General features: G+C 35.8%; 1 protein-coding gene and 1 pseudogene across 2 annotated transcripts in view; one reads left to right on the forward strand and one right to left on the reverse strand.

Annotated features, from left to right (window-relative positions):
• The window catches only part of Ccdc39 (coiled-coil domain 39 molecular ruler complex subunit), a 56921-nt gene that overhangs the window by 36309 nt on the left and 5957 nt on the right, over window positions 1-14655 (forward strand). For both annotated transcript variants that reach the window (XM_074073687.1, XM_020162865.2), the window contains 6 exons: window positions 2521-2644; window positions 12015-12174; window positions 12665-12771; window positions 13460-13600; window positions 13732-13908; window positions 14187-14272. In XM_074073687.1, the coding sequence (XP_073929788.1) occupies window positions 2521-2644; window positions 12015-12174; window positions 12665-12771; window positions 13460-13600; window positions 13732-13908; window positions 14187-14272 (795 nt within the window). The remainder of the gene's footprint in view (window positions 1-2520; window positions 2645-12014; window positions 12175-12664; window positions 12772-13459; window positions 13601-13731; window positions 13909-14186; window positions 14273-14655) is intronic.
• Window positions 85-567, reverse strand: LOC109685816 (NTF2-related export protein 2-like; annotated as a pseudogene).

Genomic DNA, 14655 nt, shown 5'->3' on the forward strand with positions numbered 1-14655 from the left:
GGTGCTGCTAGGAATAAAAAATTTAAAGAAATTTAGTTTTAGCACATACTTGTTCATAGTGCTTTTACAATGAAATGTGTTAATTCACATAAACTTCAGTTACTAGAACTAATGGACCCTTTTACAGCATTAACTTTTGCACCTTTAACTAACCCAATCATGAAAATGGAAGCAATCACTTGCAAATCTTCTAGACAGTGCTATTAGAAGTAGTCTGAGCAGTCAGGAGGAAGTTCTGGTTGAAGTAGTGTTGCTTGTTTCCATCAAACTTCACAGGTCCACTGGTCAAAATAAGAACTGTAGTCTGGGACTGGGTAGCTTGCTCATGAACTGGTTGGCAATCTAACATATTGACCTGGAACTCACTAGCGGGCAACATCTCAAAAAAATTAGGTCTTCTAGCCCTGTAACATTTCCATTCTCTATTGAAAGTTGGTCTTTTCCAGATAAAGCCTGGTAAGTGCCTGTCTTATTTTGTTCATTGTCTCACAGTAGATATTGACAAGTTCCTCAGCAGCTCTACATGCCTGATCTATGTTAAGTTTTAAAATCCACAAACATGGTCATTGGGGAGCCAGAAGGAGCCTTTTCCTTGAAAATTCTCTTTTATCCTATGCATTATCTTTTTCTCTCAGGATCTATTATTTCTTTGTTCATTTTGTTTTTTAAATTTGTGTAGTTAGTTTTTCATAAATGTCTGATGGCCCCTGGTTTTCTGTTATATTTATTAATCAATGCTTACTTAATAATTAGTGGATATTTTCATAGCTAGCTAGTAAGGGTTTCCTCTGCAAATAGATTTCTTTCTTTTACAGATCTCTTCCATAAATGGGAGCATGATTTGGGGTCCTGGGTTAGTCTGTTCCTTCAGGAGCATAGATAGTTACCAGGCATGGTTAGGACTTCCTTGGTTACAGAAAGTTAGGAAGTGCCATTTTGAATGACGAGGACTTTATTTCATTGTAACATGGAACTACTTTTCTTTTTATTTACTTCCATTGTTGTGGAAGACTCAAATTACTTCATGTTACTTTTTAAAAACTTCTCTGTCTCATTCCAACATACCTGCTTAAAACTCTGCAGTTTTTCGTTATCACTGGAGCAGAAACCTTCCATGTCAACATTTCTGTGTACTTCAATGAGTTGATGGGAGTGGCCCAGATGTTCTGTAGACAAATATTATATTAACTGATCATTAATGGTGGCTTCACAGATCACTGTTGCTCCTTTTATTTCATATTCTTTTTTGTTGTTGTTTTTGTGGTACTGGGGCTTGAACTCAAGGTCTACAACTTGAGTCACTCTGCCAGCCCTTTTTGCAAAGGGTTCGCAAAAAAATAGGGTCTTGTGAAACTATCTGCCCAGGCTGACTTCAAACCATGATCCTCCTGATCTCTGCCTCCTGAGTAGCTAGAATTACAGGGGTGAGCCACCAGTGTTCTTGAGTTTGTATTTTCTCCAAACTTCTGGTTGAAAATGGCTCTTGTTGCTGCAATAATTTTCCATGAGTGTTTTTTTTCTATTCATCTTATATCATGTCTTCTATTTTTCATGTATTGATGAAAAGTCTGTGTCTTTCTTGTTCCCAGTTTTTGTTTTCTTTTTTATAAAATCTCTTTTATTTTACAAAGGAGGAAAGATATACTTCTGTCTACCATCTTAAGATTAAAGATGAGAAAGTCACTTATGATCATATGAAGAATGAGTAAATATTTTCTGATGAAACAATACTGACAAAATAAGAAAAACTGTAACTTCTGACACTAAATATATTTTGGCATTGGTTCTCTGTAGGGGAAGGAAAATTCCTACAGAGGGTGACTTATTTTTGTGAGGTTATAGTAGGCAGTGAGTCACCATCCATATTACCATGCAAATAGTAGCATTATTAGTATTATAAAATAATATCTGAAAAATATTTTATAAAATATAAATTTATTGAACTGAAAGGAAAATGTAATTAACACTTAAGAATCTGAATTTGAATGCTAGAAGAAAATTCTCTGTGTGTTTCTCCTATTTTGCCTTCCTTGCAATGAAAGGCACTAATTCCTCTGTTCTGCTGTTAGCATCTCAGAAGCCAGAGGTAATATCTCCCTCTGGAGCAAAAGGTAGGTATGATTGCTTATTTCCCATTAGAAAATATTTGGGTTACCTAAGCTCAAAGTTCCTCAGCTGTGATACAAACATACTGTGTTTGTGTAGTATCTACCTGAGCTGGCATGGGACATGGGGACAAGGAGAATCAATGCAGACAGGAAGCTAATACTATTTGCATTGTCATGAGTAATAAAGTCCTTTGCCTCTATCACAAAAATCTTGTGTTGTTCTACCAACATCCATTAAACTGTGGCATACTGACTTGTTAGCATTCAAGTAGGGCAAACTCTGAGACCTTCACACTGAATTATTAAATTAAAAAGTAAGCACATTTAACCTGCTTGAGTTCAGCAGTAATACAGACAAATGTCTTCAGTAAGAGTACATGATAGTTCTTTAACTTTTTTCTTTCTTTATTAGTTATGAGTTTCATGAGCGGCTAAGTAAAATTGATAAGATGAAGAATAGATACGAAATTCTTACTGTCGTTATGCTGCCTCCTGAAGGAGAAGAGGAGAAAACACAGACCTACTATGTAATAAAGGTAAAAAGCTCATCTTAATTGATTTATAGCTACAATAGTATGAAGTATCCTTTCTTTGTTAACTCATTCACTGTAATCCTGTGTTAGGCTTTGTTTTGTTTTTTGTTTTGTCACTGTAACAAATCCCTCAGGGAAACAATTTTAAAAAGGGAAAGATTTATTTTGACTCAAAGTTTTCAAGAGGTTTCAGACATAGTCACCTTGCTCTTTTGTTTCTGTGTCTGTGGTGAGGCAGAACTTTATGGTGGAAGAGAGTTGTGGAGCAGAGCTGCTCACCCTATAGAAGGAAGTAGAGAAAGACAGGAAGGGACCAGGTACAAGATACCCTTCAGAGGCACACTGCCAGTGGTCTACTTGTTCCACCTAGGGTTTCCACCACTTCCCAAAATAGGATTATCAGCTGGTGACCAAGTATTCCACACATAGCCTGGCAAATATTTTATATTCAAAACTTAACCCTCTGCCTCTAGCCCCCAAAGGTTCATAGCTATCTCATAATGCAAAATGCATTTAGTACATCGCCAAAAGTCCCCGAAGTATTAACAGCTGCAGCATTGCTCAAAAGTTTAAAATAAGTTACATACTCAAAAACAAGTTACATATTCTAAGTACAGTGTCACAGAGTAAACTTCCATTTCAAAAGGGAGGAAAAGGGGAATCATAAAGAATTATTATACCAATGCAAGACCAAAACCCAGTAGGGAAAACATCAAATCCTATAGCAGCCAGCATGGGTATTCCATGCAACAGTCTGAATGATGGGCGGCCTTGAAATTTTCTCCACTATATTAATTAGTCCATCATCTTTAAATTTCCACAGTCTCAGAAGTAGTTGTTCTTTGCCAGAAAGGAACATTAATGGTTTCTAGAGCAATTTTAAATAAGAGTCCTCATGCACGTCTAAAACCACATGGGCCTGGCTTTACTGTCTGCATTTCTGTGGGCATCCTGAACTATTGAGCTCTCACCAGAATTGCCCTTAAGTTCCTTTTATAGCATACCAGGCTTTCTTTAGCCTGAATTTCCAAACTTCTCCAAATTCCTCCCACAATCCAGTTCCAAAGTCTTCTGAAACTCATCGTCAGGTAGTCAAAGCAATGGACCTTCTACTCTGGTATCAATTTTTTGTGTTAGTCAGTTTTTCCTTGCCATGACAAATACCTGAGGGAAATAATTTAAGAGGAGGAATGATTTTTTTTGACTCACAGTTTCAGCAGTTTTGATCCATGGTTGACTGAATTCATTGTTTCTGGGCCTGTGGTGAGGCTGAACTTCAGTCATGGTGGAAGGATGTGGTAGAGCAGAGTTGTTTAAGTAATGGTAACTGGGGTGCAGAGAGAATCAGGAAGGGGCTCAGGACAAAATACCCACAATGGCACACCCCCAGAGGCCTACTTGCTCCAACCAGGGCCCACCTCCTAAAGTTTGCATCACCTCCTAAAATAACATCATCAGCTCCTGACTAAGCCTTCATCACAAGAGCCTGTGCAGGGTATTTCATATTCAATCATTTAAATACTCTAAAGAACCTAAATGACATTTCCATTATAAAACATAGCAACTATTTATTTAAAGCTATTTGCTATTGTATTTGACAACGGTCAAAGCATTAGTTCCTAAATTGAGATACTGAAGTGTACTATTCTATAAACTTCCAGTTCATTTTTCTTTCTCTGCCTAATTCCTCTGGCTAAAAATATAAGTGCTGGATTGAATAAGAGTGGAGAGAATGGTCACCCTTGTCTCATTCCTCATTTTATAGGAAATGGTTTCAGATATAGGTTTATTGTATATAACTTTTATGATTTTGAGGTATGTTCCTGTTCATAGTTTCTTCAGGGCTTTTATCATTAAGGGATGCTGAATTTGTCAAAGTATTTTCCTGCATATATTGAAATGATTATTGATTTTTGTTCCTGATTATATTTATGTGCTGTATTACATTTATTTATGTGTATTTTGAATTATCCTTGCATCCCTGGAATGAAAACAACTTGATCATGGTGTACACTCTTTTAAAAAATGTATTGTAGAGCTGGCACAGTGGCTCAAGTGGTAGAATGCCTGCCTAGCAAATGTGAGGTCCTGAGTTCAAACCATAGGACCACCCAAAAAAAAAGGCTAAAAATGTATTATTGAGTCCAGTTTTCACACATTTTATTATAATTCTTACATCTATGTTCATCAAGGAAATTGGTTTATATTTTTTATATCCTTGTTTGGAGATAGTAGAGTTCCTTCTCTTTCTATTTTTTGGAACAGTTTGAGGAGTATTGATGTTAGTTCTCTAAAAGTCTGACAGACTCAGCAGTGAATCTGTCCAGTCTTGGGCTTTCCTTTGGTGGGAGACTATTGCTACTTCAATCTCATTGCTTATTTCAGATGTTTATTACCTCTTGGTTCAAATTTGGTAGGTCATATATGTCTGAAAATTTATACTTTTCTAGAATTTCCAGTTTATTGTAATAAAAGAAAATATTTCATAATGATCTTTGGGATTTCAGTGGTATATGTTATAATATTCCTCTTTTCAACTCTGATTTTATTAATTTAAACCTCTTTAGTTATTGGTTAGTTTAGCTAGAAGTTTGTCAATTTTGTTTGTCTCCATTTTCATTAGCTTTGATATGTATTATTTGTTTCCTAATTTGAGGTTTGGAATGTTCTTGTTTTTCTAAGACTTTGAAGTGCATCATTAATTTAATTATTTGAGGTCTGTGATTTTTTAATATAGGGACTCATAACCATAAATTTCCCTCTTAGAATTGCCTTTGCTATCTTTCAAAGGTTCTGGCAAATTGTGTTTTCACTTTCATTCAGTTCTAGGAATTTTAAAATTTCCTTCCTTTTTTCAATGACACACTGAACAAAGTATATTTATTCTTCATGTCTGCATATTTTCTGTATTTTTCTTACTATCAAGTTCAGATTTTATTTCACTATAATCTGGTAAGATACAACAAATTAATTTCATTTTTTTCTGCTTGTTAAGACTTGTTTTATTATCTAAAATGTGATCTATTTTGGAGAACATTCCATGGAATGATGAGAAGAGTGTGTATTCTGCAGTTGTTGTGTGTAATATCCTATAGATGTCTGTTAAATATATTTGCTATATGGTACACTTTAACTCTGAAGTTTCTTTGTTGAGTTTTTGCCTGGATGGTGTATCTACTGATGAGACTAGGGTACTTAAGTCACCCACTATTTTTGTATCTGGACCTGTCTGTCCCTTTGTCTCAGTGTTTGCTTTATGAAATTGGCTGCACTAACTTTTGTGGCATATATATTGACAGTTGTTATATTTTCTTGATGAAAGATTGTTCCCCTTAATATTTTTTGTTATCCTTTCTGATAGAATGTTTTAATTAAAATTAATTTCCTCTACTAATAAAGGCTATGACGAGTTCCCTAAATTTGCTGGTGTTGAAAGCCTTTGTCCATAGCCTGTTTTTACCACTGAGTAGGTGATCTTGAATAAGTTATTTAACCACTTGGGGCCTGTGTTAGTCAGCTTTCCATCACTGTGACAAAATTCCTAAAGGAAACAACTTTAAAGTAGAAAAGGTTTATTTTGGCTTATGGCCTCGTGTTTCAGTCTTTGGTCCCTTGTTTCTGTTGTTCCTGGGCCATGGTGAAGTAGAAAACCATGGTGGGGAGCATATGGTTGAACAAAGCTACTCATTTCATGGCAGCCAGGAAGCGGAGAGAACAAGAGGGGAAGGGTCCAGGGACAAGACATAGCCCCCAAGAACATATTTCCTTCAACGCCTAAATTCTCATCACCTTCCAATAGCCTATCAAATTATGAACCCATTAATGAATTAATCCACTGATAAGATCAGAGCCCTCATGATACAAACACTTCCTAAGAGTCCTTTTTCTCAACATTGGCGAATTGGGGACTATGTCTTCAGCACATGAGCTTCTGTAGGGACATATCAACTTCAAACTGTAATAAGGCCTGTTTCCTCACTTGCAAAATGAAGATAATATTGTTACTTTTGTTGGGAGAAGTGAGAAAATATGCAAAACTCTAGGATAGTGCCTACCACACAAAATGAGCCCTCAATAAATGTTAGTTGCTGTTATTGTTAAAGCTGTGATGATGCTGATTAATCTTAGACAAAGAGGCAAGTTTTATATGAGGAAGTGTTCTGTTCACAGTGAAAGTGATGGATGGATAATATCATATAATGAATGTTAAATGAATTGAGGTTATCAGTTATCCTCAATTTCCTGATACCACATTTCTTTACCTTAATCTTTTTTGGGATCCATGGCTTGCCACACTGTTATTTCCAGTTTTTGTTGTTTGGTATACTAGACTTCTTACTAATAGCACTTCACATCCCAGATGTGTAAAAAGGAAACATCACTTCTTTATAACTAAACTCAGTCTAGCTTTTATCAGGACAAATTACCTATTTCCTGGAAATGGAAAGAAACAATCACTTGACGAAATGACAATATTGTACAGTGACACCAGTCTTGGTACTTCCTAGCAAGCCTTCTAGGGGCTATCTGATTCAACAGGAGTGCACACCTTTGACTTTCTGCTGACTTATTTTACAACTCTGTAGGGATAAATGATGCACTGCAAATAACTGATAGTCACATAAATGATTCTTGTTGCTCATATACAAAGGAATTTTGGCCAGTAGGAATACAGCTGTACTTACTAGATACAGATAACCCAAGTATTATAGTTTATTATCCTAAGATACTAGTTTTGCACCTACTGGCAAGTTCATTTCAGCATTTCTGACTGTGCATATCTATCTATAAAATCTATCCTTCAAATTCTTTGAGCTAGCCTAAATATTTTCCTCATTAATTACTAAGTTAAATAAAATCTTTGAGATATTTATACTTGAGAATAATTTTTAACCTTTTGAAAATAATATTTAGTATTTTCTCTGCTAGGAAAAACTTAAACTTGCCAATTGGAAGTTAATCATTTTTCAATGTGATATTCAGGATTTAAATTTAGTCATATCAAGATCCTTTCCCTTTCCTTACCCTAGCATTTTCACTGCTGGGAAAAACTTAAACTTGCCAATTGGAAATTGTTTCTCAGTGTGGTAGATTTAGGATTTAAATTTAGTCATACCAAGATCCTTTCCCTTCCCTTATCCTCATTACAATTCTCCACAAGGGAATATTTCCTAATGGACACATACATGTATGTTTATAGCTCTTGGTTAGAGGAATTTGGTTACAGTACTAACCACTGTTTTCTGCATGTGTGAAATCAGGGTAAGCAAATCAGACCTTAACTAAACACTGCTCACTGCTTGTTTTGTAAATTAGTATTGTATATATAATACATAAACTCATTCATTCATGTATAGTTTATGGTCACCATCATGCTACAGTGGCAGGTAAGTATTTTCAACATAGACTGGTTCACAGAGTCTAACATGTTACTATCTGACCCTTTCCATAAAAAGTTTGTTGGCTTCCATAACAAACTGTCTCAAAGTAGATGGTTTAAACAACAGAAATTTCTTTTTTCATACTCTGGAGTCTAGAAATCCAAGATGAAGGTGTTGGCAAGATTGGTTCATTCTGAGAACTGTGAGGGAGAATCTGTTCTATGCCTTTCTCCTACTTTCTGGTGGTGTCCTGGCAAATCTTTGGTGTTCCTTGGTTTGTAGGTGTGTCACCTTAATATCAGCTTTCATCTTCACAGTGTACTTACTTCTTGTGTCTCTGTCTTCCCTCTATTCACGTGTCCAAATTTCCCATTTTTGCAAGGACACCAGTTACACTGGATTAAGGCCTACTTTAATGACCTTATCTTGACTATATCTACAAAGACCCTATTCCAAGTAAGGTCACACTCTGAGGTACTAGGTTTGAGGACCTTCAACATATCTGTTATTGATGAACACAGCTCAACTATTGCCCACTTTTAGTTCCGAAGTAGCCTTTGGTCTATGATACACATGGTTTTGTTTTTCTTTATATACCATAGTATCTTATTATAGTATCTGACTCTTAAAAGCCAGACTGAAAATATAATAACCACTGAAGAACTGGCACCTTACAAATCTTATTTTCAAGTTCCTCTTAGTTTTTATTAGGAGATTGTCTAATTCAGATCATATTTAGTGAAACTGTTCCAATGATGTACTTGAAAATGCTTTGAGCTGGGCACTGGTGGCTCACACATAATCCTAGCCACTCAGGAGGCAGAGATCAAAAGGTTCACAGTTCGAAGCCATCCCTGGCAGTCTGTGAGACCCTATCTCAAAGAAAACCCATCACAAAAAAGGGCTGACAGTGGCTCAAGTGTTAAGAACACTTGCCTTGCAAACATGAGGCCCTGTTCAAATCCCAGTGCTTCCAAAAAAAAAAAAAATGCTTTGAAATGTTAGAAAGTTATAAACAATTCCAAACACCAACATTTCTTTCTTTTTTTTTTTTTTATTATTCATATGTGCATACAAGGCTTGGGTCATTTCTCCCCCCTGCCCCCACCCCCTCCCTTACCACCCACTCCGCCCCCTCCCTCTCCCCCCATCCCCTCAATACCCAGCAGAAACTATTTTGCCCTTATTTCTAATTTTGTTGTAGAGAGAGTATAAGCAATAATAGGAAGGAACAGGGTTTTTGCTGGTTGAGATAAGGATAGCTATATAGGGCATTGACTCACATTGATTTCCTGTGCATGTGTGTTACCTTCTAGGTTAATTCTTTTTGATCTCACCTTTTCTCTAGTTCCTGGTCCCCTTCTCCTATTGGCCTCAGTTGCTTTTAAGGTATCTGCTTTAGTTTCTCTGCGTTAAGGGCAACAAATGCTAATTTTTTAGGTGTCTTACCTATCCTCACCCCTCCCTTGTGTGCTCTCGCTTTTATCATGTGCTCATAGTCCAATCCCATTGTTGTGTTTGCCCTTGATCTAATGTCCACATATGAGGGAGTACATACGATTTTTGGTGTTTGGGGCCAGGCTAACCTCACTCAGAATGATGTTCTCCAATTCCATCCATTTACCAGCGAATGATAACATTTCGTTCTTCTTCATGGCTGCATAAAATTCCATTGTGTATAGATACCACATTTTCTTAATCCATTCGTCAGTGGTGAGGCATCTTGGCTGTTTCCATAACTTGGCTATTGTGAATAGTGCCACAATAAACATGGGTGTGCAGGTGCCTCTGGAGTAACCTGTGTCACAGTCTTTTGGGTATATCCCCAAGAGTGGTATTGCTGGATCAAATGGTAGATCAATGTCTAGCTTTTTAAGTAGCCTCCAAATTTTTTTCCAGAGTGGTTGTACTAGTTTACATTCCCACCAACAGTGTAAGAGGGTTCCTTTTTCCCCGCATCCTCACCAACACCTGTTGTTGGTGGTGTTGCTGATGATGGCTATTCTAACGGGGGTGAGGTGGAATCTTAGCGTGGTTTTAATTTGCATTTCCTTTATTGCTAGAGATGGTGAGCATTTTTTCATGTGTTTTTTGGCCATTTGAATTTCTTCTTTTGAGAAAGTTCTGTTTAGTTCACTTGCCCATTTCTTTATTGGTTCATTAGTTTTGGGAGAATTTAGTTTTTTAAGTTCCCTATATATTCTGGTTATCAGTCCTTTGTCTGATGTGTAGCTGGCAAATATTTTCTCCCACTCTGTGGGTGTTCTCTTCAGTTTAGAGACCATTTCTTTTGATGAACAGAAGCTTTTTAGCTTTATGAGGTCCCATTTATCTATGCTATCTCTTAGTTGCTGTGCTGCTGGGGTTTCACTGAGAAAGTTCTTACGTATACCTACTAACTCCAGAGTATTTCCTACTCTTTCCTGTATCAACTTTAGAGTTTGTGGTCTAATATTAAGATCCTTGATCCATTTTGAGTTAATCTTCAAATACCAACATTTCTAACTCAAATAGAATACACATTATATAATCTGATTTGGAAGCAGATGGAATAACTAGAACTTTAAGGAATACAAGGAATTATATCAGAAATTTATGTAGGATGAACAAATTCAACTCACTTGAAAAATGAAGACACGAGCCTAAGAGAAGTGATTTAGTAATACCACTCAACTCACTGGTACTTAACCCCCTACGAAATTCTAGCTACTATCGTTCATTTGTGCTCTTTCTCCCACTACACTATTTCAAGTGAAGTGGTTGTCAAACTAGCAACTAGTCTAATTGAAGGAAATAGGTCACTGAAGAGTGTGTCCTGAAGGACTGTATCTTGTCTCCAGCCCATCTATCTATCTGCTTCCCAGCTGCCATTAAGTATGCAGCCATGCTTGACCACATGGTCCCTGCTAGGATCTTCTGCATCTCCATGGCCCAGAGACTGTGGTTTCAGACCATAGACTGAAACCTCTGAAATTCTGAGCCAAAATAAATCTTTCCTTCAAGTTGTGTATGTCATTTTGTCACAGCCATTGAACTTGACTAACACAGTAACACTTCTTACAAATATGTAACTCAGGTTTTGAAGCATAATACAAACGCCATTGAAAGATGTTAGGAACTGAGATGTTTCTAGGAAAACTTGTATTTCTCATTGACTACATTCTGGTTTAAAAACATGTATCTAGGGACTAAACAAAGACTTACTAATTTTGACTAAAATTTGATTTTATGGAAGCTTTTAATACATACTCATGCTATTTCTGCCAACTTTTAATCTGAGTTCTTTGGAACTGGGAACTTTTAAGCCTAGATCAGTGACTGTTCTGCTGGTAAAAAGTCACTTACGTGAACTCATAGTTTTTTTTTTTTTTAAGCAATTGATAAAAGACTGCATGTTTTCTAGCCACATCTATAGCAATGACCTCTATTTCTCACTTCTGTAGCCATGACCTCTATTTTTTTTTTTTTTACAATTTAAAAAAATTGTAGTAATATATACCTAGGAAATTATTTTCCTGGATATACCTTGGTCACCTTTTTATTCCTAAGATTTGAAATGAGAAAGTGTTTCTGAACCTTCTAATATTTAATTTCAAACTCCTGATTAGCCCCATTTACCTTCTCAGTAAATTTGGTATTCGCCTAGCTTTTTGGTAACTTTTTGCTATTTTGTGTAAACTGAAGATACATTCCCATTATGATTTTGTGTCCTATCCACCATAGTTTTGCAGTGCTGGGGAGTAAGCCCAGATCTTCATGAATGATATAAGCACCCTACCACTAAATCACACCCTACAACCCAACTATGTGCCATTATTTTGAAGGCCCTCAGGATTTGGTCTTCTACTCTAAATGAAGTCTAAGAAGTAAATGCCTGGTACCATTTGTGGGTAAACTAATACTCTTGTGATTTAAGAATCTTCTGATTCAAAGACAGACATTTCCCCCTATGACACGATTTTATTTAATTAGCTTTGTTTTGTACATCATAGGCTGCTCAAGAAAAAGAAGAACTTCAAAGAGAAGGTGACAGTTTGGACGCTAGGATCAACAAAGCTGAAAAAGAAATCTGTGCTCTAGAAAACACCTTGCAAGTCCTAAAGAGCTGCAACAACAATTACAAGCAATCTTTTAAGAAAGTGACTCCATCTAGTATGTAGGAGTCATTAAAACATATGTAATGAAAGTCATATAGGTATTTTTAATTAAAAAAAATTTTTGGTGGTACTGAGATTTGAACTCAGGGCTCTGCACTCACTAGGCTAGTTATTTAAGAAGAGGCACACTATGGTTCATGAACAGAAATGTTCTATGTTTGATAATGTCTAAAAAGTCATCTTTCTTCCCCCTTTTTTGTAGTTGGTCTGCTAAGATGTTATTTCCATTATTAGTCCTGTTGGTATGTAGCCTAACACTTATCAAGGGAATTAATTTCAAATCTGAAAAAAATTTGCAGAATATTGCTGCTATTGACTAAAAAAAGAAATAACTACTATATACCCATACTGCTTTTCCTCAGGTACATGTAAGGAATTTAACATTTCATAACAAAAAATGTTAGACGTTTATTATGTATAATACTTTAAGATTACTTTTTACATAGTATATTGACAATTCAAACTAAAAATTGTCTGAACTTTAGGTGATGAATATGAGCTAAAAATTCAATTAGAAGAACAAAAACGAGCTGCTGATGAAAAATACAGATATAAACAAAGACAAATTAGAGAACTGGAAGAAGACATCCAGGTAAATTTAATAGGCTTGTTAGTAACACGCCTTCAAAAAAGGTCAGTGATCATTATGACTACTTTTAGTTCTTAGTCCTGTACAAAGAAGACAATTATTTGCAGTCTCTTTAGGGAGAGACAGTAAGAAATATGAGTCTCATTTAAGGAGAGAAAAACAAGTGATTCAAGTATTAAGTCAGTCAGTTAAAATCTAAGTGCTAAGCACTGACATTATTTGTTATTAGTTGATGGAGCACAGCTTGCAAATTATGGTCTATCCGCTAACCACTATTTAATGAACTTATTTAATTCCTTAACGATCACATTAGATTGTTCCTAAGAAAGGCTAAAAGACAAAAATAATAGTATAAAGAAGTTACTAAAGCAAATCACTAAAACATGGTTAGTAAGCAGGACATAATAAATGTTTTTTTTTCTTTTTAACAAAGCTGAAGGATCAGATGATATGAATTGTGAATCTTTGAAACTTGTTTGATTTCAAGTCATTGTTTATACTGTTTATTTTTTCCAAGTATAAAAAAGAAGTCCTAGTGGAATTATGTAAAACTGAAGCCCACAAGGCAACTACACTTATTATACCAACAGAATATACATTTTAAACAAAATAATTAAATGAATACTTGACAAATGGCAATCAATAAGTCAACTTTTTATTCTAACCAATGTTAATACTTTACCTTCTACAGAGTATGCAAAATACTTTAGAAGTTATAGAACATTTAGCAAATAATGCCAAAGAAAAATTATCAGAGAAGCAAGCTTATTCATTTCAACTACACAAAGAAACTGAGGAGCAGACGCCAAAATTAGAGAGAGTAACTAAACAGGTATTGGTATCTTTTAAAAACTGACCTGTGATATTTACATTTTTTTGAAGTCTCAAATAGACTCAAATCCTCCTTTATCCTTAAGTTTGGAAAATAAGTTTATATAATAATTGACTGTGATTTACCAACAGTGTGCAAAACTCATAAAAGAAATCCGTCTTTTCAAACACACAAAAGATGAAACACTAGAAGAAAAAGACATTAAATTCCGCGAAATGAAAGAGTTTCACAAGGTCATTGACGAAATGTTAGTTGGTGTCTTAGAAAATGCTGAGCTCCGTGTCATCCTTCAGACATACTTTCAGCAGGTAATACGGTATGCTCTAATAAGTGTGTGTATGTGTATGGAATGCATACATATATATGTTATGTATATGTGCACTTTGGATACATATACATTTGGTACTGGAGACTGAACCTTGGTCCTTGTGCATGCGATCTATGTGCTGTGCCTCTGAGCTATACTCTCAGCCTTAGCATTTCTGAAACATTTCATGAAAATAAATTTTAACACTCATCAGAAAGTGAAACAATTTTTTTTTTGAAAATGTAGAACAACTAATGATTGGTGTTCATATTCTTCCAGAATGGGTTAGAACTGCCTACTGCTAATATAAAAGGCAGTCACCAGAGCTCTAGATCTCCTTCCCAGACTTCACTGCAATCAGCAAGGTAAGTGGAAGGTTAGTAACACATCTTAACTGTTGCAGCACTACCCTAAGCGTACTCAGCCACACATCACTACAGCCGTTAGATCAGCAGTGCACTCACCCTCAGCTACGTCACTGTCAGGGAACACCGACTAGATGTGAAAACAGTATGTACAGAATCCCGACTTCTGCTGCTGTCACTATTTCTATAATAGTACACTTGGCTGTGACTGACAGCTATTTTAGCAAGATAAAGCAGGGTAAATTTGAGGGATTCAGCTAGCATTTGGGGTGGACCCCAAGTTGGGGAAAATCTTTTTTAACTATAAAAGGGGGAACTTGAATGTACACACAGAAGTGGATGATGATTTTGTGACTCAGCCTGTATTTTGAAATTTTTCAAAA

This window comes from Castor canadensis, chromosome 5 (genome assembly GCF_047511655.1).
Source record: "Castor canadensis chromosome 5, mCasCan1.hap1v2, whole genome shotgun sequence".
Lineage (NCBI taxonomy): Eukaryota > Metazoa > Chordata > Mammalia > Rodentia > Castoridae > Castor > Castor canadensis.